Below are 26,276 nucleotides of genomic sequence, written 5' to 3' on the forward strand. Positions count from 1 at the left end.
CCCAACATTCCCCATTTTCTTGGCCAGCCCCCGTGGTCCCACTAGACCCTGGCCACTTCAGGCCACCTCAGGCTGGGGCATGTGCTACCTTCGCTGGTTCCAAGGGACCACCACTCCTCCAGCCCTTTCACTAAGGTGCACTGCTGCTGTAAGCCTCCCCTGGTATCTGCCCTGAGGGCAGAAGAGGCAAGAGGCTGGCCTCGGGAGCTGTCCTCACTACCTGCATAATCCTCCCCTGTGATGTCCCTTATGATGGACAGGAAGGTTGGCATGGTGGCTTTGTGATCCGCAGGTCTGCTCAGTGTCCTGCTATTGACAGTCCCAGTGGGGAGGCATGGGTGGGGGTAAGATGAAGCGTCCATTTGTTCTTTATCCCAATCCCTCTCAGGTGGCCATTAAATTCCCCGGGAAACCCTGCCTTTCTGTCAACTGAAAGAAGGCAGCTGAGGTGGCTTAGATAAGGACATCACTGTTGGGTCAAGGAATTGGGAGCCTAGAGTGCTGCAGTGGTCACTCGTGTGACCCAGTGGATGGAAGGGTCTAGAAGTGGAAGAAGGCCTGTAAGGATGTCAAAGTCCTTTATGAATGAGGGACATTGCAGTTATCTTCTTCTGTGTAGCAAATCACCCCAAACTCAGTCGCATAAAACAAGAACGATTTTGTTATCCTCCTGGGTTCTGTGACCAGAAATCAGAGAAGGCTGAGTGGCGACGGCTTGTCTCTGTTCTATGTGGGCATACACAACTCTAAGTCAAAAGTGATTAAAAAGCCAAGACTGTGAATGTAAAACTTTTTAGAATACCTTAACCAATTGATTTTATTACCTTCATTTTTATATGCATAAAAGTAGAGTGATATATGTTAAAATCCTCTAGTAAGCTTAGATATTTCAATACGTAAAACATAAATTGGAAGTGATCTAAAGCATTTTTGGAGTGGTATTTAAAATAATGGAAAATTTTAAATAAATGGTGTTTTGGAATTGAGACAGTTGGTGTACTTCTCCCAATAACCTAATAGGTTTTCCTTGCTTCATATTCTTCATGACACTTTACTATTGTCCTATTTTTATATATTTTCCTATCGATTCAGCATCTCTTTTTGGTCTTAATTTGCATTCTTCTCATTACTAATGGGATTGGTCTTCTGTTCTAGAGACTTAGGGTCCTTTCTGAAGGAGGTAACAGGTGTCAGGGCCTGTTCCAATTAATTCTTGAGGTTTATGTGCTTGTTGAGCTTGGAACGTGAACCTACATGTGGTCAGCAGGCTTTTACAGAGAATGTTCGTGTATAGGAACCCCATGTCTTGGTACCCAGAGTTGAAAGTCCCAGTCATGACTTTTCTTACACCCCTGTCCTCATCAGACACTTCTTGATGATTCTGAGAGTTGGCTTCTATCAGAAAATCAACTGCACAGGATCATCCCCACACTGATACAGGGACCTTCTCGGGGGGAGAGAGGGCATCCTTGTCAAGTTCCAGGTCTCAGGGAGAAGCTGTCCCCATTGAACCACTGTGGATAAGGTTAGCTGAGAGAATTTGTGCGGATGCCTTTTGTCAGGCTGTTCCTGTTATGATGCTGGACCTGAACTTATTACAACTTTTTTCTTCATTCATTGAGATAATCATGTTTCCCTTCTCCATTTTGCTGATGTGGTAAGTTATATTGATATTTTCAAACCTGAATCAGACTTGCATTTCTGGGGTGATCCCTCATTGGTCTTGATGTGTTGCCCTTTCTATACATTGCTGTATTTCATTTCCTAGTATTATGTTCAGGATTTAAAAAGTACCTTTTCTTATTTCTTAATTATATTTTTGGTTTTGAGTTTTAAAAAAGTAATTACTCCAGCTTCATCCCAGCTGGAGTCATACGTTGGTAGATTTGGAAAGGACTGTGGAGATAATTTAGCCCAACCCCAGTTTATTGATGGGAAACTGAGGCTGAGAGAGATGGGATAGTCAGTTCAGGGTCACTCACTGGATTGATAAAGCCACTTATGTCTCTTCTAGGAACATTGGCTGTCATTAATCTCTGATGTCAATGGCATCTCCTTTGAGGAATCAGTCTGGAAAGGATGTTAGGAGAGGCTCAGATGTCCCTGGTGGCACAGTTTGGACATCCTTTCAGGATAAAATGGCAAATGAAACCCAGGGTCACACAGGAGTGGGATGAAGGGTAACACTGGCATGTGTTTCCTCAGGAGCTGTTGAAAGCTCAGAGGTTAGACATAGAATCTGACTTTTTTTTTTTTTTTTTTTTTGCGGTACGCGGGCCTCTCACTGTTGTGGCCTCTCCCATTGTGGAGCACAGGCTCCGGACGCGCAGGCTCAGCGGCCATGGCTCACGGGCCCAGCCGCTCCGCAACATGTGGGATCTTCCCGGACCGGGGCACGAACCCGTGTCCCCTGCATCGACAGGTGGACTCTCAACCACTGCGCCACCAGGGAAGCCCTAGAATCTGACTTTTTGATGGGGTAAAAGTTTGGGAGAAGTCAGAGAGGAGGCAGGAAAAGGAGACCTAAACCCTCAACATACCCTCATTTGGTGTTTGGGTCACATGGTTGACTTGGTGTTCACCTCTGGGGGCTCTGGGAGGGCGACATGGCCAGTGCAACCAAAGCAGGCTTGGCGACACACACTTGGGTTTCAATCCCAGCTGCGCCTCATCCTTGCAGGCGACATGGGGCAGGATGCTTAGTATTGCAGGACTTGGGTCCTCTTCATCTGTGAAAGAGGGTGATGACCCTCCATGTGTGCTGAAGATGGAAGGAGGTGACATATGCAAAACATGTGTCACAGACTCCTGTTGCCAAGATAGTGAGAAGGAGGGCAGGCACCTGTGCTTCCTTTTCCAGGTGGGGCAGGAGGCAGGGCAAGAGGAAGGAGCTAAGATGAACTCAAGTGATGTTCCTGTGAGGAAGGAGCGGAGCTGTCCCCTCCTCACGGTCCTCCTGGGCTCAGGAGACATATTTGTTAATGATGACAACTCGGAACACTCAGCTGAGTGTGGTCCAGCAAACCTCTCACAAGCTGAGGGAGCGCTTGAAGATGGGCTTGCAAGCCTTAAGAACTTGCTGGTGGAGCAGATCAGGGAAGGGCAGGGATGAATGCCTTCCCAGAAGGGCTGATGGCTCCCTTTCCTCCTGGGTACCACCCTCACTTATGGCCATTGTGTGTCTCCCCTGCAGCCGTGAGCGCCTCAAGGGCAAAGCAGAAGCTGATTCACCTGTTAGTGCCCAACAGGTGGTCACGAGAGGGCATTTGACAGTTGACAGGTGAGCAGAGGAGAAGCAAGTGGATGAATGTGTGAAGAACAGTTGTGGTCACTTCAGGAGAGTGGAGAGGGAGACCCACACTTGGTGCAGGGGCAGGGCCTGGTGGAGAGATGGCTGCCCCCAGGTGTTGGAGCAGGGAACAGGAACAGCTCCAGACCCAACCCGCCATGTCTGGATGTTACTGTCCAGCTTTTACCTTCTGGTCACCTGTGCTGCAGCAGCTCCCGTGTCCAGGGGTTTAAAGTGTCCAAGCACATGTGAGGATTTGTGAGGAAAGCTGGCATGCAGAACAGAAGGAAAATAATCTGCTGTGAATCAGGGTGCAAGCGTATTAGAGTTGTCAACCAAGTCAAAACTAACTGGTGGAAGCCTTGTGTCAGTACAGCAGCTGCTGTTTTGACAGATGCTGACAGATGAGGGGCAGTACTGAGCCTGGCCTCTGCGTGGCAGAGTTGTGCGGTGTGGTCCCTCCTCTGTGATGGAATTCTGAAGGTGAAAGCAGGTGGCATTGCGCTCTGAGTCAGGGTGAGTTGCTGCATCTATAGCAGTCTGGGTTCTTTAGATACCAAAAACAAAGACCGACTCTGGCCATCTTAGTCAAGAAGATTAGTTAGAAGGTTTTGGTAAGGGTGAGAAGCGATAGGAGAGGAGAGGATAGATCCCAGCATCAAAGGGAGGACTGGAGAACTAATCTTGGAAAAACACAGGGATTGAGCTGCTTCAGAGAGTCTGGTAATCCCCTCAAACTGAAATTAGGTTTTCTTAGGAAGGATGCTGGCAGCATAAATTCAAACCAAACCATCGGATGTCTGCTTTACTCTCATAGTTATCATGTAATCCTGCCTTCCCATTTGCTGGTTTGAGAACCTGGGTACAAAAGAGTGCCCTTAAGTCCGGTGCAGCCAACACTTCCTGAGAGTGTGCTACTTGCCACCTCATGAAGTCCTGTGGGGCACACAGATAAATAGACACGCAGTCTTTCTCCAGGAGGAGAGGGTCAGGCTGGGTAATAGCAAGGACAGTGTTGGGGCCCCAGCAGGCTCCACACACCCTGAGCTTTGGCTCTGCAACCCTGACAGCAAATCTGGCAGTCCTCACACAGGATAAATTTGCTAGCTGTGGAAGGGCATAGCACTGGATTATAATTTCTATTGGGGATAAAAGTAGTCCTCTCTCAGCCTTCAGTTTAGGTACTGGCCCCTGGAGTGTGGGCAGAACTTTTCTGTGAGTCTCTGCACTGGGGATCAGGACCCCTGACTTGCGCCCCTGATCTACCTGCTCTATCTGGCAGGCGGGGCAATTATGAGTACCTCAGCCCACCATCTGGACTGTGACCCGGGCAGGGCATCAGATGGGGGGTGGGTGCCTGCTTCCACCTCCCAGGGTAGCCTGAGGACATGAGGGTTAATGAAGGTAAGCTGTTCTGAGGTCTGTAGAGAAAGGAGCTGTGCAAGTTGATGGCTCTTACTGTGACCCTCTTCCTTTTCCCTCCCCTGACGCACTCAGTGGGGATGGAGTCACAGGTGGGTCTGGATGGCTTAGTATGAATAGAAGGGTATCATTTAGGGGTGGCTCTTTGTCCTACTAAACTTGTGTCCCTCAACCTTTTCCTCATGACTGGAGGATGCCTAGGCCTTCTTTGCCTGTGCTATTTTCACCATTGCTTCTTGGAAAACTCCTATTCATCCATCAAACTCCAGAGCTAATGTCACCTCCTTGATGGGGCATTTCTTAGGTAGCACATTATTAGTGACTATTCATCCCTGATCCTACAACAGTTGTCCCACACCATTAACACAGGCTTCAGTAGATCCTACTATAACTAGGCTTTCTTCCTCTTACTGAATGTGCAGTAGTGGCTCCACTGTATTCATCTTTTTATCTACAGGCTGAGCAGAGATTTGTATTTGTTGAATAAATAAATGAAAATCACCCCTAAGAGATATGGAATGGGTTTCTGTGTCTGGACCATATGCCTTGCTCAAAACAGTCCTTGCAAAACACTTGTGATTTAATTCTTACTTTTTTTTAACTGCCTTGCACCTGCTTTTGCAGTTCCCTCTGACTTCTCTTTTTGTATTGTATTTTCTTCCTGCCCTTTGGAGGATTTCCTGCCCCCTTTCTAACACCAGGAGGGTGTCTCTGGTATTCCAGTGCCCAGAATTCCAAATCATTTGGGTCTCATGGGTGGTGTGCTGGTAAATGTTTAATAATTGGCTCTCCGCATGTAGTTACAACAGGAATGTCAGATGGTATTTTCATTTGCGGTAAAGTTAACATGAAAATGAAACAATGAAGACAGCTGTCTAAATTTCACTTGTTTCTCAGTGTTTTGGGTGATGTCTTTTTCAAAATAGAGAATAGTTTAACAGTTGAAGAATATTCTTTCAAATTTTTGCACTAATCACAATGGAAAGAATTCAGACAGGACATAATTTTTAGTTTAAACAGAATTAACTTTTCCCCCTCACATTCTTAAGTCCAGAAAAACAATGAACTAAGAAATGAAGCCCCGATTTATAGCATATGCCATAGATGCTCCCATTATGGCTGACTTGATGTCATTAGATGTGGAGTTGGGCAGAAATGCACAGAAGCAGGGCACCATAGCCCACATACAGGCCCAACAGTTGCGGTACCATCCGCAGCAAGATATTCAATAGTGAAAACTAGTAAAAGAATTAGGAATTGGTGAGTTTGGGATATTTATGGTGTTTATATAATTTATTAATAGTTTACTTAATGTGGGTTTTGATAATGGCTGTGTTAAAACAGCTTGTTCACAAAATTCCTGAAAATCTCACAAGGCACTGTAAGCTGGCTCCGAACCACCACTGGCCACATGCCACAAAAAACGCTTTACTCAAAGAGAGGTGAGGGGAGAGAGGACACTTTTGGGGGACAGAGTAGCATGTATGTGTCCCCTCAGCCTCTTCATGTGGTGAGCTGTACTCAGTGCCATAGTGACAGGTTCTGCTGGTTCAATCAACCTGTGTATGTCATCCCTTCTACTTGGCTTTCCTGCACTGCAGTGGTGGAAAAGCTAAATGTACATTTTATAGACCCCTTGCAGTGAGGACATGGGCTTTTGACATGGATCCCTCCAAGCATCTCCATGCATTAGTGCACCTGGATAGGAATTCTAAAAGGTGTGAGGTGATATCTCATTGTGGCTTTGGTTTGCATTTTCCTAGTGAGTAGGATGTTGAACATCCTTTAATGTATTAATCTATCACATGTATTGTTTTGTGTATGTTGAACCATCCTTGCATTCCAGGGTAGAATCCCACTTGATTATGGTGTATGATCCTTTAAATGGTTCACTAGTACTTTGTTGAGATTTTTTCCGTTATATTCACCAGGGATATTGGTCTATAGTTTTCCTTTCTTAAATGTCCTTTTCTGCCTTTGGATTCAGGGTAGTGCTGGCCTTGTAAAGTGTCTTTGGTAGCGTTTCTTCCTCTTCATTTTTTGCAGAAAAGTTTGAAAAAGATTGTTGTTCATTCTTCTTTAAACATTTGTAGAATGTACTAGTATAACCATCTGGTTCTGAGCTTTTCTTTGTTGGGATGTTTTGATTACTAATTGAATCTCCTTACTCATTATTGGTCTGTTAAGATTTTCTATTTCTTCAGGATTTAGTCTTGGTGGGTTGTACTTTCTAGGACTTTCCCCGTTTCTTCAATATTGTCCGATTTGTTGATGTGTAGTTGTTAAGTAGTAGAGTTTTATAAATACTTTAATTTTGGTAATATCAGTTTTCATGTCTTCTCCTTCATTTATAATTTTACCAATTTGGTTTCTCTTTCTTTTACTCGCTTAGTCTAACTAAACTATTGTCAAATTTGTTTATGTTCTCCAGAAAACTAACTCTTCATTTTGTTAATCTTTTATATTGTTTTCTTGTTTTCTATTTCATTTATTTCTGCTCCAATCTTTATTATTTTCTTCCTTCTACTAACTTTGTGCTTTTATTAATAGTTCCTTAGGTTGAAATATTTTTTTCCTTAAAATATGCATTTACTTCTATAAATTTCCTCCTTAGAAATGTTTTTGTTGCAAACTGCATGATCTGGTTTACATACTGTGTTTGCCTTTTCAAGATATTTGTTTGTTTTTAAAAAAGTCTTCTCTGGTCCACTGGTTGCTCAGGCATGCGTTGTTTAATTTTCATGTAATTTAGCATCTTCTAGCTTTCCTCACGATATTCATTCCTACTTTCATACAATTGTTGTTGGAGAAAATGCATGGCATGATGTCAGTCTTCTTAAATTTATCGAGACTTGCCTGTGGCCTAAAATATGACGTATCCTAGAAAATGGTCCATAGGTGCTTGAGAAAATTGTATATTCTGCTGCTATTGTATGAAATGAAATGTGTATATCTTTTAGGTCTCTTTTGGTCTATAATTTTGTTCAAGTCTGCTGCTTCCTTATCAATTCTCTATCTGGATGATCCTTCCATTGTTTAGAGTGGTTATTAAAGTCCTCACCTATTATTGTGTTATTTTTTTGCCTTTTGTTCTGTTAATAATTGCTTTATATACTTAGGTGCTCTGATATTGAGTGCATGTATATATGTGCAATTGCAATGTTTCTTGACGGATTGTCGTTTTTCTTTCTTTTTATCATTATATAATGACCTTCTTTGTCCCTGGAGCATTGTTAGCTCAAAGTCTATGTCGTCTGATGTAAGTATAGATATCAATGCTGTCTTCTGGTTACCATTTGCTTGAGTATCTTTTTCCATTCCATGACTGTCAGTCTTTGGGTGTCTATAAGGCTAAAGTAATTCTCTTGTGGGGAAACATATTCCTGGACCGCTGTTATTTCCTTTTTTTTTTTTGGTCCATTCAGCTATTTTATGTGTTTCTATTGAATTTAATTTTTTTATGTTTAAAATAATTATTGATAGGTAAATACTTACAATTGCCATTTTGTTAATTCTTTCAAGTGTTTTATAGGTCCATTTTCCCTAGCTTCTTATCTTGCTGTCTTTTGCTAATTGATGACTTTTTGTAGCAGGTATGCTTAGATTCCTCTTTTATCATCTTTTTTATATCTACCAGAGGTTTTATCTTTGTGGTTATCATGAACCATACCTAAAATATATTTATAACATCCTATTCTAAGCTGATAACAACATTAATAGCATACATAAATTTTCCCTTTATTTCTCCATCCTTCACATGTTAGGTTATCAATATAAAAATTTATATATTTTTATGTTTCGTATCCAGTGATATTATTGTAGTTATCGTTGTTTAATACATTTTAACCTCTTAACTAGTGTTGTAAGTGAATTACACACCCAAATTACAATATTACAGGGTCTGATTTTGGCAATATGTGTCATTAGTGGTGAGTTTTACAAACTTCTTATGTTTTCACAATGCTAATTATTATGCATTTATTTCTGCTTGATGAAATTCCTGCAGGAAATCTTGTACAGCAGGTCTTCTGGTGATGAACTCTTTCAGTTTTGTTTGTTTTGATATATTTTCAATCTCTTTCTTCATTTCTGAAGAACAGATTTGCTGGGTACAATATTCTTCTTTGACAGGATTTTTTTTTCTTTCTATACTTGAATACATCACCCCTCTCTCTCCTGGACTACAAAGTTTGTATTGGGAAGTCCCTCTAAATTCTTATGGTGGTGACTTACATGTGGTGACTCATTTTTTCTTGTTGCTTTCAAAATCCCCTGTGTCTTTGACCATAGACAATTTACTTACAATGTGATTTCCCATAGCCATTGCAGAGTCAACTTATTTGGGATTCTTTGCACTTCATGAATTTGGATGTACATCTCTCATTCCATGTTTGGTAAGTGTTCAACTCTTTTGTTTCAAATATACTGTCTTTTTCTCTTCCTCTTCTCAATGGGACTCCCATAATTCACAATTGTTTCTGTTTGTAATGTCCCATAGTGTTTCTTCACTCTTAAATTAATTTTTCTTTTCACTCCTGTGGCAGGATAACTTCAAATGACCTATCTTTTAGTTCACTGATTCTTTTTTCTGCTTGCTCGAGTTTGTTGAATCTCTTTATTATATTCCTCAGTACAGTCATTGTATTCTTCAGCTCTAGTTTCCAGTTGTTCTTTTGATGGTTTCTATTACTTTGTTGAACATCTCATTTTGTTGATACATTTTTTCCCTGAATTTCATGAAGTTGTGTGTCTATGTGTGTTCTTGAATTTCACTAAACTGTTTTAAGAGGATTATTTTGAATCCTCTCTACACGAGTACATAGATCTCTTTTTCTTTAGAGAGTTTATTCATTTCTTTTCATCATCTCATGTTTCCTTGATTCTTCATGGTCCCTGATTTGTTGCATTGGTATGTGCACTGGTCTTTGAGTAAGCAGTCTCTTCTTCCCTTCTTGGACTCTGTGGTCCATGGTGTTGCTTCATCTTCACATATATATTCTGTGATTTTCACAGTGAATTCTTGCCTGTTGATAGTCCTCTAGCATGTAAGTGTGGAAGGAAACCTGATCATGTCTTCAAAGTATTCTTTAGGAGGGATCTGAAAAATTGGGAGGTGTGTCTCTGTCATCAGAGGAGCTGATGGGAAATTGGGACCCTGCAATTACCTTAATATTATGAGAAATATTAAGGTACAAGAAGGGAAATTACATTTCTGAAGGAGGTAGTAGGTTTGAGGACCTATTTTTGACAGTGTCTTGGAGATTACATGGGTGGTGGCCTTGGATGTTAACCTACATGTGGTCAGCAGTTTACAGAGAATTCTCAAGTGTGGCAACCCCACGTCCTGGTATCCAGAGCTGAAAGGCCCAGTCATGGTTTCTTCTAACACCTTGGTCCTCAACGCACATTTCTTGATGTCTCTGAGCTCATCATCCTCTCCCTCCCTGGGGCAGAGGAGGAAGACATTAACTACTGGGCCCCTGAGTCTTTACAAGTGACCTGGCCCTGTTCTGAGCATACTGTAGCAGTTACTGTCACCCTCATGGCACCCTGTAGAGGAGACCCCATTATCCCTCTTTTCAGTGAGAATTTGAAGCACAGGGAGATTAAGTAACTTGCCCAGGAGATTAAGTAACAGCAAGTGAGTAATGGACACCAGACTATATTCATACATCAAAGATATTTTGGGCTTTTTGGAAAGAGCATATTTTGGCTAAAACCCCACGTATCTCAACCCATGGTGACAGATGAAGACCTGTCTGTGGGGAATGAGACTCATCATGTCTACATCCACAGGACACCAGGGTGCTTTGTTCTGGCAGGAGCAGTATAGCTGCATCTCATACAGTGGAGCAGTGCTCACCAGGTAACAAACTCTCTTGCTAATCAACAACAAATCCCAACTCCTTTTGACTGGAAACCCAAACACAGTATATGTGTCCAATTCAGTACAAAAGGGGCTCTTAACAATTTTGTGTTTTTGGTGCTTTAGATGTTGGGCTACGGGGGTGGGAGTGACAAAGTACTTCTGCAGAGCTTCCGGGCCGTACGAGGGATCAGCGGCAGCATCCTGGAGAGTGACTGAGAGCATATGGGTGGGAGATGTTGACCATGTGAACAGCAGCTACTGAGGGGGAAGCACTCCTGGCTGGGTTGAAGGCAGATCTTTGGGCCGCAGAACATTTGTGTGCAGTGGGGATTCATTAAGGTGAAGTTGATGCACCTCCCCTGTGTGAAGAAGAGTAGAGAGAGAAGGTTACTGAGAAGCCATTGGAATTGGGAGCAGAAGGCTGTGGTTTCCTTGGCTCAAGGGGATTAGGCTCAGTACCTGTCAGGATCCCCAGGGTGCGCCTTTGTTGATGCCCTTCCTCTCCCTAGGTGCCGGCCTCCAGCCTGCGCTCCTAATACTAGATTCTGTTCAGATATTGGACATCTGCCCTCCCTTCCCTATGGAGCCCCGTTGTTCTGACTCTGGACTCCCTTTGCTCTGGTGTTGAACTTGCCTGCTCCCCTCTGCACTGGGAGCCTGGTTAGCAAGGACAAGGGCTTATTGCCATTGTAGCCCCAGCATTGCCCAGGCTCTCTTGGTGAGTATGTGCCAAAGGGATGGGTTCTCACTACAACCCTCAGGCTGGGGTTGAGTCCACAGTGCAAGGGCAGGTGATGGTGCCCTCAGATGGGTGATGGGCTCTGGAGGCAGCAGCACATACAGACCCCTTGGTTTGGGTAGAGATTGATGCAGACCCTTTGGGACACCATAACCTGTCTGCAGCACCACAGGGAGGGTGGTGAGCACACTGACCAGCTGACAGCATCTCTGGGCAGCCCTGGACTGGATCTGTCAATGGGACTCCAGGACCTCTGGACTCTGGGTTATTCGGACTCACCTGGACACTTTCTTAGCCTCAGCAAAAATTGACCTAGCATTCTTCATAACTGCATTATTTCTTCAGTGGCATTTTATTATTTTATCCCTGTTTTTGTCAAAAAAAAGGTAAGGCTTGGAGCGTTTCAGAAACTAGACTAACTTCGCAGATGTAGTAACAGGTTGAAGTCAGTACTTTCCTACAGTCACTCCTGAAAATGCCAAAGGGACCTTTCCCCATCCCTGCCCAGTGCCCCGCAAAGCAGATTTCTGTGCCCTATATTGTCAGATCCAAAATGCCTCCTTGTGTCACAGAAATGACCTAAAGCCTCTACACAGGAGCACGTGTAACTAGAAGTGCCCATTCATTCATTCATGATCAGAGGGCTCAGTGTGTGTGGACCACATGCAGTGGAACAACTGGATTTGGTGCCCTTGCAACACTCTGACCTGCAGGACTGGTGTGCCTCTGTCCCCCACACCCTATGTGGTGACAGTGGGTATCTTGTGAACATCTTTACCATTGGATTGATGAGGACAGTACTTGATTTCGAGCCTTTCAATTCAGCAAGCCCTACAGCCCCAGGGCATACACACTGGCTGTTTCCTCCATTTGGAAGGACCTCTCTGGATTTATTTTTATCAGTTATTTCTCAGCTTAACTGTCACTCTCACAGATTCTGATCTGGCCAAACAGGCCCTCACTGAGATATTCATGACTTTCAAGTGTCTAGAGAGCTGTCTAGAGACAGGTGGAGAATGGGGCTTCTGTGCAAGCAAGGCTGGGGCTCAGAGCTCGATTCACACCCAGAGCCGGGAGCCCAGCTGCAGAAGGAGCCCCGACACCACTGTCACCAGACAGTGTCTCTGCTGGGTGTGAGCATGCCTCAGGTGTGTCACCAGCAGTGTCCAGAGGCTTTCAGGCCTATCCAGAGCTTCTAAATGCCCACCTGTCCAGCCACCAAGAGCCAGTGTTTTCCTGATTCAGTGAATGTGGTCAGTACAGACCTCACTATAGATCGTGGGACTGCAACATCCTCCAGGCCCCTGGCCCGGTCTGTACAAAAGGTCTGATAATGGGGACACCCAGGAATATGATGCCCAGGCAGGTGCTTCCCAAGAGAACCAGGAGCAAGGTCCTCCTCAGATCTGGAGGCCTGAGAAGGGCAGCTCTCTGATGGTTTGGGGGTAACCATCATGAGACCATGAGTGCTGACCCGAATGGGGGGCAGAGCAGTGAGAAGGGTGGAGCCAGGCTCAGAATTAAAGTCCCGCTCTGCTGCTCCCATCCTTTGTGAGCTGGGACAAGTCACTCAGCCTCTCTGTGGGTCACACCCGCCTCCATAGAGCTGGGATCTACCAGTACAGTATTATCTACCTGTACATTCACTGGGAGGATTAAAGCAGTGAAAACATGTAAAGTTCTTGAGGAACTGACCCACAGAAAGGACACAATAAAATTATCTATCATTATTATTATTAAATAACAAGGATGACAAGTGGAGAAATTGGGCTTCTCCCCGCTGTCACAGGCACTGACACAAGGAGGGCATCTTTACTACCTGGTAAAACCAGTCAGTGTTGACCAGACAACATTGGGGAGGGGGTGTCACCATGTCCTCTGCCACTCCTGCAGCTGAGTGAGCAGCCCAGGAGGGTCTCATGGATGGGGTGCAGCCAGCAGTCCCACAGGGTCAGGTAGGCAGTGGGGAGGGACGATGGACGGGAGTCCAACAGGCCTCTCCAGCCCTTTTCGCTTAAGATTGGAATTGCTGGGCATTGCTCTGGAGAAGAAAGGTCCTGACATCCTTGAGACGAGGACGCAGGGGAAATGCACGGGCACCATGTTGAGAATCGTCTGGAGGCTCATGAGCTCCAGGTCTCCACGCCTTGGGCGTTCCTCTCGGCAGATGCCCGGACAGGGCTCTCTGACCCACAGTCCCGGAGGCAACTATCAAGGGCAAAAGCAAGACCCCAGCCCACGGGGAGCATCCCTGTGCCCTGCTTACCATGTCCCTGGGTGGACACCACATCAATGGCAGCTGGCTGCAGCGCTGGACAAAGTCATAAAAAGTATCCAGTTTTCCCTGAAAAGCAGATGTGGTTGTGAGGAAGCTACAGGCACAGACACTGCGTCCAGATGGGTGGTGTCCCCTCTGTCTCCCATGGCTTCCCAGGGCTGTGTCCCCACAAACTGGCTGAGACAGCACTGCAGCCATCACCTGGGGCAGGGGGCTTAAAAGTCTTCTGTGTTTGTTGGGAGCTCGTCACTGTGGGTCACAGATTGTTTTGGGTTCTGGAACAAATCGGTACTTTTGGTGTAGGAGGAGAGGTCGGGGCTACTTTTGAAAAAAGTGTCAAAGTTTGGAGGAGACATGCAGTAGCCAAGGAGAGGTCCTCAAGGAGCAAGGTGAGGGGGGCATGGGGACTGGGCAGGAGCCTGAAGAAGAGGGAAGAGGGCCTGCTTTTGGGGGGCTCAGAGGGAGAAGGCAGGGAAGAGTCCCAGTCCCTGCTCAGGGGGAAGGGTCCTGAAACGGGGGAAAGAGAGAGATGAGGAAACCAAAGAACCGGTGAAAACGTGGACGTGGTGTGGGCGGAAGGTGGGGCCGGGCCTGAGGCAGGAACGAGCCCCTGGCAGGTGCTTCGTCCCTCTCTGGAAGGTGAGCTCTGTCTTCTCCGTGCCCTCACACTGACTCTCAGGGGAGATGCGGGGCCCGCCCTCCGGCTGCCATTTGAAGCTCCCAGGAGGACCAATGGATCCCACAGCGACAGAGGCAGGACCAGGGGGAGGAGGGCAAAGTTGAACCCAGAGATGGTGGGGTCTTCCTTCCTCAGACCGGCCACCTGGGACCCTCTTCGTCCCTGTCATCTCTCAGCCCCCTGCCAGCTGGGGTCTCAGTCACCTGGGGGAGGGAAGTGACTCCCCCTCCTCCATGTGGCCCTTGTCACCCCATCTCAGGGGCCTCAAGGACAATGCAGTGAGCTGTCTCCCTCCCTCACTGAGCAGACAGGAGCCGTAGGCACTCCCGGGTAGTTTAATGCTGGTAAGATCTTGGCTCAGAAGTTTCTTTTCTTTTTCATTTTTTTCCCCCCTGACTGGTGTGTGTCTGTTTGTCATTACATGTTTTCACTCATGCAGCCACTGGCCATTGAAACCCAGGAGATTGCCAGAGCTGATGACAACCTCTGTGAGAATCAGGAATTGGCCGGCTGTGAGTCAGCCCCCAACGTCCAGAATCCTGGGCCCATCCCAAGGCGAGGTCCCTGGTGCTGGGACTGCCTGGAGGCAGGGGGCACCTGAGCCTTCAGCTCTTTGTCCTCCCCTGGGCCATAGGGTCGGGAGGGTCTCTGGTTGTTCTCTGTCACCGAGAGGTGGGAGACCAGAGCCCATAAAGCTCATCTCCATCCAAGCCAGGTGTTTTAGGCCCAAGTCTGTGTGCATTGAACTGGCTCCCCCTCCTCCAAACCTCCAGCCTTGAGGGGCTCATCCCTCCCTTCCTAAGGGTGCTTGTCACCTCCATCTGTTTCATCCTGTCTTCTTGGCACCCACAGCAGGAGACAATCACCCTGGTCTGTACAGGGCATGGCTTCTAGAAAGAGAAAAAAATTGCAGTCTTTCTTGTCTGGCAGCTCCTGGGTGCAGACACATGACATCTGTTTACCCAGCACCTGTCAAGTACTGGCGAGTCAGCAAATGTTTGCTGGAGAATCAAGGACAAATGAGCAGTGCCCGGCACGTAGGAGAGTGGCCTCCATGTGAAAAACACACCAACTCCTTTTGGTTTACAAAGATGGCTCTTCTCCAAACATCAACAAACTCTATCCTGTCCCCTTGGTTCCTGGCAGCCACCCTTGCAGGAGAAGCTGGGCGTGAGGCTGTGCCATGTGACGGAGGCTGGCAGGGGTGTGGGCATTAGCAGGTGACAGGGCTGTATTCACCCAACTCTGGCAGATCCAGCCTCCCCAGGCCACACTGCAGCCAGTGTAGACGTCAGCCCAGGCAGTGACCCTGTTTCCCACCAGATCTCAGGCCCAGGTCCCCCTGCCTCGACACGGCACCCCTGCTCTAACTACTTGTTATGGGCCCTGGGTTGGGCCCCTATCCCGGGTCAGCGCCAGCCTCCTTACCTGACCCTTGGTCCCTGTGCTCACCTGCCCTAGTCCCCAACAGCTCAAAGTCAGGTTAGGACTCCCTCCACCCTCCCCAGTCCCCGGTCCCTAAAGGCCAACCCTGCCAAGACCCTCATCCTGACATGAGCCAGGGATGAAGACCAAGGAAATGGAGCCCAGCATACATCAGAGCCCGGGGAGGGGGACCAGGTCCCTGAAACCTGAGGATCCTTCTCCAAATGCTTGCGCCAGTCCTGGGAAGGATCAGTCTACAGAGAGTCTTTTGGGAATTGAGGAAAAGCCCATTTATATCAGGAGGGATCATAGCTGTTCCTGAAATAGGCTACCCCATGTTGCTGATTCAGTGATAAAGGCCCTGGTTCAGGCTGTCTTCGGAGGTGGGGAACCGTGTTGTCCGGGTGACATTTTGTGAGTCTCAGGTCCTCTCTGGGGTCCCTCCCTGCCCTCTGTCACCCTCTTCTTTCTGCCACCTCTCTCTGCCCAGGTAGGTGGGAGCTGGAGGGGCGGGGGAGGGCATCTCCCCATACACGTCAGAGGGCCTCTCTCTGCAGGTTGTGTGTGCATCAAGTATGCTGACAACATCACAACGAAACACACCACTTACTTTTTCTGGTTTCTGGGCTGGTGGTGGCTCCTTAACGATCTAGAACGTGAAAGAGACAAAAACACAGGCTGGAAGGGGCATGGAAGGCTCTGGCTCAGCTATGCAGACAGGAGGGGACCCTGCTCGGCAGCAGTAAGGGATCAAACATGGGCTTTGGGGTGTCAACCTAGGTGCCTCCCTGAGCCTCAGGCCCCTCAGTCATCAGAGGGGAATCGGTACCTCCGTGGAGGGTCAAGGGGGAGACAGGCAGACTAAGGCCCCTGGTCCCTGGTAGAGTTTTCAGCCGCAGCCCTGACATCATATGAAGACAAGAGAACACTCCCCACACCCCTCCTCCTCTCCCCTTCCCTCCCTCCCCCTGCAGCCCTCCCTGCCTCCCAGCCCTCTGGGATGACAGTCCAACTCCCTGTGAAGGTGAAAGCATGAAGCAGGTGGCCCCCTAGAAGCCCAGGGTGTGTCTATGCCCGGGATGGGAGGACAGAGTCTGTGCCTTGTTTGCTAGTGTGAGGACCCCAGAGCTGATGGAACCTGGCCACAGGCAGAATCATGGGGCAGGCATGGGGCTGGTCCCTCAGGGGTCGGTGAGGGCTGGATGCAGGCTGTGCGGGCAAGGGTCACTCACCCTCTTGCAGCAGCAGATGCAGACAAGCAGCAACGGTATCACGACCAGGGACGGGATGAGTGTAGGGTACAAGAGAGGATTGTTGGGAATTGTGCTCTGGGTGATAACTGTAGTCACTGTGGTTGTTGTGACAACTGTAGTCACTGTGGTTGTTGTGACAACTGTAGTCACTGTGGTTGTTGTGACAACTGTAGTCACTGTGGTTGTTGTGGCAACAGTTGTCACGGTAGTTGTTGTCATGGTGACAGTGGTAGGCACTGTGGTCTTCGTTGTCATCGTTGTTGTCGTCGTCCTTGTTGTCGTCCTCCTGGTACTAACAGTGGTAGGCACTGTGGTCTTTGTTGTCATCGTTGTCGTCCTCCTGGTACTGACAGTGGTAGGCACTGTGGTCTTCGTTGTCCTTGTTGTCGTCCTCCTGGTACTGACAGTGGTAGGCACTGTGGTCTTCGTTGTCATTGTTGTCGTCCTCCTGGTACTGACAGTGGTAGGCACTGTGGTCTTCGTTGTCGTCCTCCTGGTACTGACAGTGGTAGGCACTGTGGTCTTCGTTGTCGTCCTCCTGGTCCTGACAGTGGTAGGCACTGTGGTCTTCGTTGTCATCGTTGTCGTCCTCCTGGTACTGACAGTGGTAGGCACTGTGGTCTTCGTTGTCATCGTTGTCGTCCTCCTGGTCCTGACAGTGGTAGGCACTGTGGTCACTCTGGTTGTAGTTGGGACAGCTGGGGGCTCCACAGTCTCCTGCTGTACAGGGCACACATGCCAATGTCCTGGGGTTGGCCTGGGTGATCTCTTCCCGTGAACCCAATATCCACTTCCCACACCAGACCTCACAGTTCCCCTTCTCCTCAGGTTGCCTCATCCAGAGGGATCACAGTGGGGAGAGGAGATCATGGCTGGTACCCAGAGAGCCACTGTGGAGCCCTGGGCCACAGACCCCAGCACTGGCCCTGTTCCGAGACCCTCCCCGGGGCCCTGTCAAGGAAGCCCAGTCCTCCAAGGAGTGACAGCCCAGCCCTCACTGCCTGCCTTGGCTGAGAGCACAGGGGCTTTGTAAGGACCACAAAATGCTACGACCACAGATTGGTGAGGGAGGGGCTTTGTGGCCGCAGAGAGGTGTGGGTGCAAGAGCAGAGGCAGGACACCCTGCTCACCTCCCCGTAGCCTCCCTCCCCTACTTCCCTGCTCTGCAACCTCGGGCCAAGCTACTCCCTCTCTCGGAGCCTCCGTCTGCACATGTGGAGTGAGGAAGTGAGCGGGCACTTGAGAGCGTTAGAGAGCGGCTGTAGAAAGCCCACGCACAGGCCAGGTCCACGTGGGGGATTAAGGAACGGGCTCTGTTCTCCTGTTGTTGTGCATAATAAGGGCATGTGTGCTGCATCTGTGGACCCGCGCTGCCCAGCCCTTCCCTACATCAAGCCTCTGCTTGAGAGAAGCAGGGGGGGAAGAGGGCAGAGAGAACCTGTGCCCAGGAAACAGGGAGGCTGAAAGGAGAGGCCGAGTGGGGCTGAGGGTGACCCTGTGCTGGGCCCAGAGCCACGGGCGGCTCCCGAGTTCTCAATGTGCCTGTGGACAGGGGCCGTCCAGTGGCGGGACTGGCTCTAACCTGTGCAGGGGGACTCTCCCCTCTGTTGCTGGGAAGCTGGCAGGGCCGGTGGGAAGGGCGGGGCTCAGCTCAGGGAGAGGAAGCTGCGAACAAAGTGCTGCTCCCAGGGGCCCTCTTTTCCCAGCATTTCACAAACCAGAGTAGGGGGACAGCTCCACAGTAAAGGACTAAGGGCACCGAGCTGGCTGTGAAATGCTACCAGAGGTGCGTACCTGCAAAGGCTGCTTCTTTACTTGCTGGCCTTTCCCTGGTGATGTTATTCCCCTCTCTTGCATCCCTGGTTGTCTCTCCCTCCCAAGCAGGGTCTCTGGCTAGCCTGAAGGGATGCTGCAGCCCAACATTCACTCACACAGTCCTTGCTGGTGATATTCAATCTTCTCTCACTCCAGGTATTGCCCAGGTCCAGAGAGTAATCAACAACGACCATCCTAAAGCACAGAAAGGGCAGATGGTGACCCAAGAGAAAGGATAGACACAGTTCCTGCACTTGGCTCAATCTGTAGCCCTAGCTCTCCTCACGGTAATGGCTTTGCACTTTAGGCATTTGGGGCTCCTCAAATGCAGGCAGCAGGAGTAAGGGGAGCCCATCCCCAGGCACCATGAGATTGACCTCTGCAATGAGGGCTGACCAGGCAGTGAGGAGCCCTGCGTGGGGTCAGATGCCCTCAAGACCAGGAGCGAAGTGACCAGGGATGGCTGTATGGTGGCACCATCCCGACTCCTCTGTATGTACACGGTATGTTGGCTTCACTCGGGAAAGCTGCCTGGAGCAAAGGTACCAGCCCTGGGGCACACCATCTCTCACATCCTGCCCTCCTCAGCAGAGCCTGGGCCACCGCGGACCCCTGAGCACCTCGGGGGATTGTCAACCAGGGCAGGTGCGGAGGATGCCCTGAGCCCTCCCAGAGACAGACATGTGCTGCCCCAGTAAAGGGGGCAGTCCGCATTCTGTACTCATGGTAGCGACACCTGCCCAAATGGCCCCCTAACCTAAACACTTACTGTCCAGCCTTAAGAAAAATATGTCCTGGGCAAATTATTTTTTCTCCAGTCACTGAGTCAGGTGGTTTAGCTGAAAGACAATCACATGAGAAGAATGTCAGTGGACTTGTCCACCCATCCACCCCTCCCCTTCTGCCTGCCCTTGGAAGCAGAGCTACCACTTTGGCAGAAGCAGCTTCTCTTCTCTGCCTTCTTCTGACACCTACTGTACACCAAGCACTGTCAGGGCTCTGGCGTCTAGTGGGAACAAGGCAGGCAGAGGCCCTGTTCTCAAGGACCTGACATTTGTGGGACTGGAGAGGGAGACAGACAATAAAGTAACAAGCAATGAACAAAATAAGCGCCGGAGTGAAACCAGATGAGGGGAAAGGCAGGGAAAGGTCTGGGGAAGAGGGTCCGGGCTGTAGGCACCTGTTCAGAGGCCTGAGGCATAACTAGCTGAGCTTGTTGTGGGAAAGAGGTGAGTGAGGAGAGGGGGCGGGGCGTCGTGGGCCCTGAGAAGGGGTTTGGGCTTTATTCTAAGTTCAGTGAGCCTGTCGCGTGGCTGGCCAGGTTCGGGTAAGTTTGGACACAGAGGTAGCAGGGCCTGCAGGTGGACTGGATGTGGGATGAGAGCAAAGAGGAGTCAGGGACGATGTGCTGGTTAGTGAGCAGAGCGCCTGGGTGGGTGGTGGTGACATTTATGGACACAGGGAAGCCTGAGGGGAACAGGGCTTCTGTGTTTGTGCTTGTTCTGTAACTTTATGGGAGCTGGGAGGTGGCATTCTGGAGGCTAGGACAGTCTGTAACTAGTAGCTGTGGAACCTTCTCCTCTCCTGAGCCCTAAATCTTCTCACACCCCGACAGTGGCCACAGGTCAGGCCTGTTCCGCACAGATTGTCCCCTTCCACGTGACCAGCTTTCGGCCATAACTGAGTTGTCAGATTAGCTAAGAACTTCTGAACTGTGCTCCCCTCATTGGTGCTGATATTTAAAGTAATCACCAACTTTATTTCAGGGGAAGGATTTGTGTCTGAGGGGTAGGGTGATTGGGATTAGTGTGAAAAAATCACGAGGAAGTGTGGTGTAATCTCCACAGTGTTCACAGAGCAGGGAGAGTGAGGTGACGCAGGCACCTCGTGTACTGAGGGCCAAGGAAGGCATGGCTGGCTGCACAGGAGCTTTGAAACCAACATTAACTGATTAAACCAAATATTTCCGTTGCTGTATTTTAAAGATTTCTTAATATATGACATCATTATACACTAAAATAGGTAATATAAAACATACAGAAATATTGGTTTTAAAATTACTCCTTGTTACGCTTTTCTATATATACGAAAATGTTTTCCCAGATGTTTTAATCAGAGGAAAATACAGTTAGAGACAACCACATCAATCCTCATCAGTGCATCGGGGCTCATGGCAATAAACAGTCCTGATCCTCCACTTCTGGTCAGCCTCTGACCACGTGCAGCACGGCGGTCAGCAGAGGAGCGCAGGACATGTGAAACCCTAATGCTGGTCCACCTCAGAGAGAAACACAGGTGACAGCAAGGGTGAGAAAACAGTACAGCCACTGAACCCAGAGGAGGTATCTGAATACACTTCTTGGAGGATAGGCTGTTCCCAGTCTTTTTCAAGGACTGTCATCAGCAAGGTCAAAGTCCTATATTATGCAATCAGGTCACCTGTGTCTACTTTCTAGCTCTTGCTGCATCAGCTGCATACAAAGCAATAACACTAGGTCTTTTGAGAATTAACTGGGGTAGTGCATGTAAGACACAGTACACTACCAGATGTAATAAACATTAGCTCTCCATATAAATGTGTTACTCAGTCCTAATCACTTCTGAAGTATAAACCAAGAGATATCTAGCTCCCTGAGGCCATCTACACACTATGTGGTGAGAGAGTGTGGCAATGGTAGAGCCCTGCGCATTCTATGCACCCGTGGAAGAAGGAGAGATGGCCCAGAAGTGTGATGGGGCGAGGGCTCACTCTGGGTTTACCAGATGGCCCTGGAATGAGAAGTCATTGAAATTAATATCATCATATTAAATCAGTGTATCATGGGGCTAACTGAGAGAGTTGAGGAAGAAGAGAAAGTCCCACTGTCCCCAGGTGCTCTGTGGGGGAGATCAGGCCCACCTCAGTGCTGAGGGCACATCTGCTGCCCCAACTGTGTGCTTCCTCAGGCCTCTCACCCTTCCTGGAGGGACACCTGGTGCCTGAGTATTTCCAAACAGTAGCTTTACATATGTGATAGGGCTTAGTTAGTGCACCTACCATACTGGCCCCATTTCACAGTACAGATAATAGAGGCTGGGAGCAGAACACTCATTAGGTCAAGATCACACATGTAATGTGGGCCAGAGCAAGGATTCCGGGGCCCAGGCCTGGCAGTTGGCATCCTCTCTCAATCCAGGTGACCACACGGTCCTGGGAGAGCTCAGTGCACCTGGCCCAGACTCAGGGCCCTGGGGCCGCCTCCACTTCCCACCAGCAGACTCGTGAGATTCAAGTCCTTGTCTCTCAAGGGAAGTGAGGGCCGAGGAAAGTGTGGGGGGAGTGTAGCAGTGAGGATAGACCCAGCACCCCCAACCCAGCCTTGAAAGGTGTACGCCCTGACCCAAGAAGCTCTTGATGTGCTGGGGATTGATCACTTCCTGGCCTGAGATGAAGGGAGCAGTGGCCAGGCTTCCCAGCCAGGTCCCTCCTTGCATTGTCCATGCTGCCTCTATCCTCACAGTGTCCACAGTGAGTGGCCAGCAAGGGCTTTGAAGTCTTGGTTGGCTCTAAGGAATGCAGAGCAATGTGGGAAGTGTGTTACTTGGAGGCACCAAGGTGGGTACTTACTGAAGACTTCGGTTTTGTCCAACTTATATCTGCAAGTGTAGTCTTTCATTCTGTCTGGATTTAGGCCATGTGCATAAAACCCAAGTTGGTAGGATTCTGTAAGGGCAACATCCAAAGGTTTGTGTTAGGAGTGGCTGAGTGCTGACTTCCCTCTGATCTCACAATTATTGCAGGCTACCCCATAACTGAATTCCCAGGGGACTCCTCTGAGGAAGCAGTTGTGTTAGAACCAACATCTGTTTTCTCCCTGGGCTCACCTGTTGTCACTGATGGTCCACTCTGAGGCAGCGGGGCTGGGCTTTGAGCAATCGGGGCCTCTCACCACCGCCTCTGACCCATTAAGATCATTAAAGGCACCCAATGTCGTCCCCTCCACAGAGGTGAACCCAGCCATGGGTTTCCAACCCAAGGTCTTCCCTGAGAGGCACAGGCAGTGCTCTCCACCAGGCCCTCCATTACATAAATGACAGAGGAACCACGATAACACAAGCTGAAGACAGTCCTGACTCTTGTCTGAGCTGAGCACACAAGCCTGGGTGTCCGTGGGGCTTTCTGACACTTGGTAGTCTGCTCCTCCTCCCTGTGTTTCTCTCTGCCTATGGCAGGCTGGAGACCCCAGGAGCAAGGCCAGGACCTGGATGAGGGAAGAAGGAGGCAAGGACCCTGCACAGGAGAATCCTCTATGGAAGTTGAAAACCTGTCTTAGCTGTGGTTCTGAAGTCTGCAATGAGTGCTTTTCTTCTCCCTCTTCCTGCCCCTTCATGTGCCTCACACAACCCCCCAGGGATTCAGCAAGCACCTCCTTCTGTCAGGGTGGGAGACATTGATTTGCTAAGATACAGTTTTGGGGCCATAGCCTCTCTCCAGGCTGCTGGGGATTTCTGGCCCCTGAAGCAAATACTGGGGGATCCAGAGAGGGCAGTTATTGGGCCTGCCCTCTGGGGAGCTGTCCAGGATAACATGCAAGTCATCCTGTTGCAAGTCCAAGGTCATTAGCCTCCACCTCTGCCTCCTGGCCCAGGCTGCTAATTCCAATCCCAGATGCTTGATTTGCCCAAAGTCAATTAACTCGAAAAATATTCCTCAAAAATGCCAGCACAGCCTTGGACCTGGCAGTCTGATTCCTCCTGCTTCAGGTCTTCCTGCAGGTCCCATCAGATCAAGGCAAAGTTTGCAATTTCTCTGCTTGCAGAAAATAGATTCTCAGCCTGTGGGCTGAAGCTGGCTGGATGACATATTTTGTTAACTTTTCAAGTGTCTTCAAACAATTGGACCCCATGTTTAAAAGTCTGCGTACTTTCTCGACACAAAATAGCCAAAAATTTCTTGGGAGAGTACAGAGCTGGAGGTATTATGCTTCTTATTTTCAGACTATAGTCAAAGCTACAGTAACCAAAACAGTATGGTACTATACAGAAACAGACACACAGATACAGACAGCCCCAAAGTAAACCCATGTACATATGATCAATTGAACTATGACACAAAAGGCAAGAATATACAATGGGGAAAAGACAATCTCTTCAATAACTGATGCAGGCAAAACTGGAGAGCTACATGTAAAAGATGAAATTAGAACATTTTCTCACACCATGTACAAAAATACACTCATTTTGGATTAAAGAACTAAATATATGTCTGGAAGCCATAATACTCCTAGAAAGGAAAGGAGGCAGAACACTCTTTGTCATAAATTGTAGCCATATTTTTTTGATTTGTCTCCTAAAGAAAGGGAAACAAAACCAAAAATAAACAAATGGGATCTTATTAAACTTAAAAGCTTTTGCACAGCAAAAGAAGTCACCAACAAAATGAAAAGACAACGTAATGAATGGGAGAAAATATTTGTAAGTGATATGGCAGATAAGGGGTTAATATCCAAAATATATAAACAGGGAGTACACCTCAATATCAAAAAAATGTAGAACCTGATTACAGAATGGGCGGAAGACCTATATAAACATTTTTTATCCCAAGAAGACATACTGATGGACAACAGGTACATGAAAAGGTGGTCAACATTACTAATCATCAGAAAAATGCAAATCAAAACCCCAATGAGATATCACTTCTTACCTGTCAGAATGGCTATAATCAAAAAGACCACAAATAACAAATGTTGGCCAGAATGTGGAGAAAAGGGAACCCTTGCACACTGTTGGTGGGAATGTAGGTTGGTATAACCACCATGGAAGTTCCTTAAAAAACTAAAAATAGAGTTATCATATGATCCAGCAATCCCACTCCCGGGCATATATCCAGAGAAAACTCTAATTCAAAAAGATACATGCGGGACTTCCCTGGTGGTCCAGTGGCTAAGAATCCGCCTTCCAATGCAGGGGACGCAGGTTTGATCCTTGGTCGGAGAACTAAGATCCTACATGCCATGGGGCAACTAAGCCCACGTGCTCTAGAGCCTGCGTGCCACAACTCGAGAGCCTGTGTGCCACAACTACTGAGCCTGTGCACTCTAGAGCCCACGTCCCACAACTAGAGAGAAGCCCACACGCTGCAACTAAGACCCGATCCAGCCAAATAAATAAATAGATATTAAAAAAAAAAGATACATGCAACCCAATGTTCATAGCAGCACTATTTACAATAGCTAAGACATGGAAGCAACCCAAATGTCCATTGACAGATGAATGGATAAAGAAGATGCGATATATGTATATATGTGTGGAATATTACACAGTATGGAATATTACTCAACCATAAAAAATGAAATCTTGCCATTTGTAACAACATGGATGGAGTTGGAAGGTACTATGCTTAGTGAAATACGTCAGACAGGGAAAGATAAATACTGTGTGTTATCACTTATATGTGGAATCTAAAAAAATTAAAACAAAAATGAATATAACAAAACAGAAACAGACTCACAGATAAAGAGAACAAACTAGTGGTTACCAATGGGGAAAGGGAAGGGGAGAGTGACCAGATAGGGGTAGGGGATTAAGAAGTACAAACTACTATGTGTAAAATGAATGATCTACAAGATATATTGTACCTCACAGGGAATATAGCCAATATTTTATAATAAATTTAAATGGAGTATGAGCCATAAAATTTTTGAATCCATATGTTATACACCTGAAACTAATATAATACTGTAAATCACTATACCTCAATATAAAAAATAATTTTTAAAATTTTCAAAAAAAGTAATAGTCTGCTAGTAATCTGGATAATAATCCAGATTACTAGCTTCTTTGGAAAAGTGGGAACATCGGCATCAGTGGACTTGTATTTCTGCAGGGCGACCACTGACTGGGCTAGAGGCCACTGCCCTTCTCGGATCGGACAGCTCCATAATGGCCCAGCAACCAACCTCCCTCCAGGACCCCGCTCACTGCAGCCAACCATCCTTGGCTTGGCCTGGCCCACGCCTCTTACTCGTGGTATTTGCCTGGCCTCCAAGGGCACCTGATGGCAGTGACCCTGCCCTTGGAAGAGCCTAAGTACATGGGAGAATGGGGAGAGCACTGAGGTTTGGAAAAAGAGCAAGGAAGGTGAGCTGATTACCTCGTGCTAAGAAATCAGACGTGTGGCCCACTCAGGGCAGCCTTGATTTCCCTGAGTGACACACCCCATGCCATGACCAGTGGCCAACAGCACAATGCTGCTTCTGAACCCAAATCTGCCAGGCTGCACCCTCACTGCTCACACTTCATAAAGGCCCTGCTCACCATGACACGGGAATCCGTATTTGTCCCGGAAAAAGCAGTTGGGACTGTGTCCTGCATGCGCACCTTTGTCAGCACAACTTGGTCCACCCTGAGCAGGGCTGCTGCCCCTTAGTCTCACTTTAGGATTATTTTTGCAATTTACATTTTAGGAGTTACAATTTACACTTTAGAATTCTTTTTTGCAAAGAAGCATAACTCTGAACTAATAAAC

General features: G+C 47.9%; 1 protein-coding gene across 1 annotated transcript in view; it reads right to left on the minus strand.

Annotated features, from left to right (window-relative positions):
- Positions 1-10,711: 10,711 nt before the first annotated feature.
- LOC125960987 (zonadhesin-like) overlaps positions 10,712-26,276 on the minus strand; it is a 28,053-nt gene continuing 12,488 nt past the window's right edge. Inside the window, exons 7-14 of the mRNA XM_049696881.1 lie at positions 22,377-22,472; positions 19,539-19,608; positions 18,886-18,964; positions 16,934-17,674; positions 16,312-16,350; positions 15,092-15,166; positions 13,586-13,663; positions 10,712-10,939 (exon numbers count right to left, since the gene is read on the minus strand). Coding sequence (XP_049552838.1) covers positions 10,712-10,939; positions 13,586-13,663; positions 15,092-15,166; positions 16,312-16,350; positions 16,934-17,674; positions 18,886-18,964; positions 19,539-19,608; positions 22,377-22,472 — 1,406 coding nt within the window. The remainder of the gene's footprint in view (positions 10,940-13,585; positions 13,664-15,091; positions 15,167-16,311; positions 16,351-16,933; positions 17,675-18,885; positions 18,965-19,538; positions 19,609-22,376; positions 22,473-26,276) is intronic.

This window comes from Orcinus orca, chromosome 14 (assembly GCF_937001465.1).
Source record: "Orcinus orca chromosome 14, mOrcOrc1.1, whole genome shotgun sequence".
Classification (NCBI taxonomy): domain Eukaryota; kingdom Metazoa; phylum Chordata; class Mammalia; order Artiodactyla; family Delphinidae; genus Orcinus; species Orcinus orca.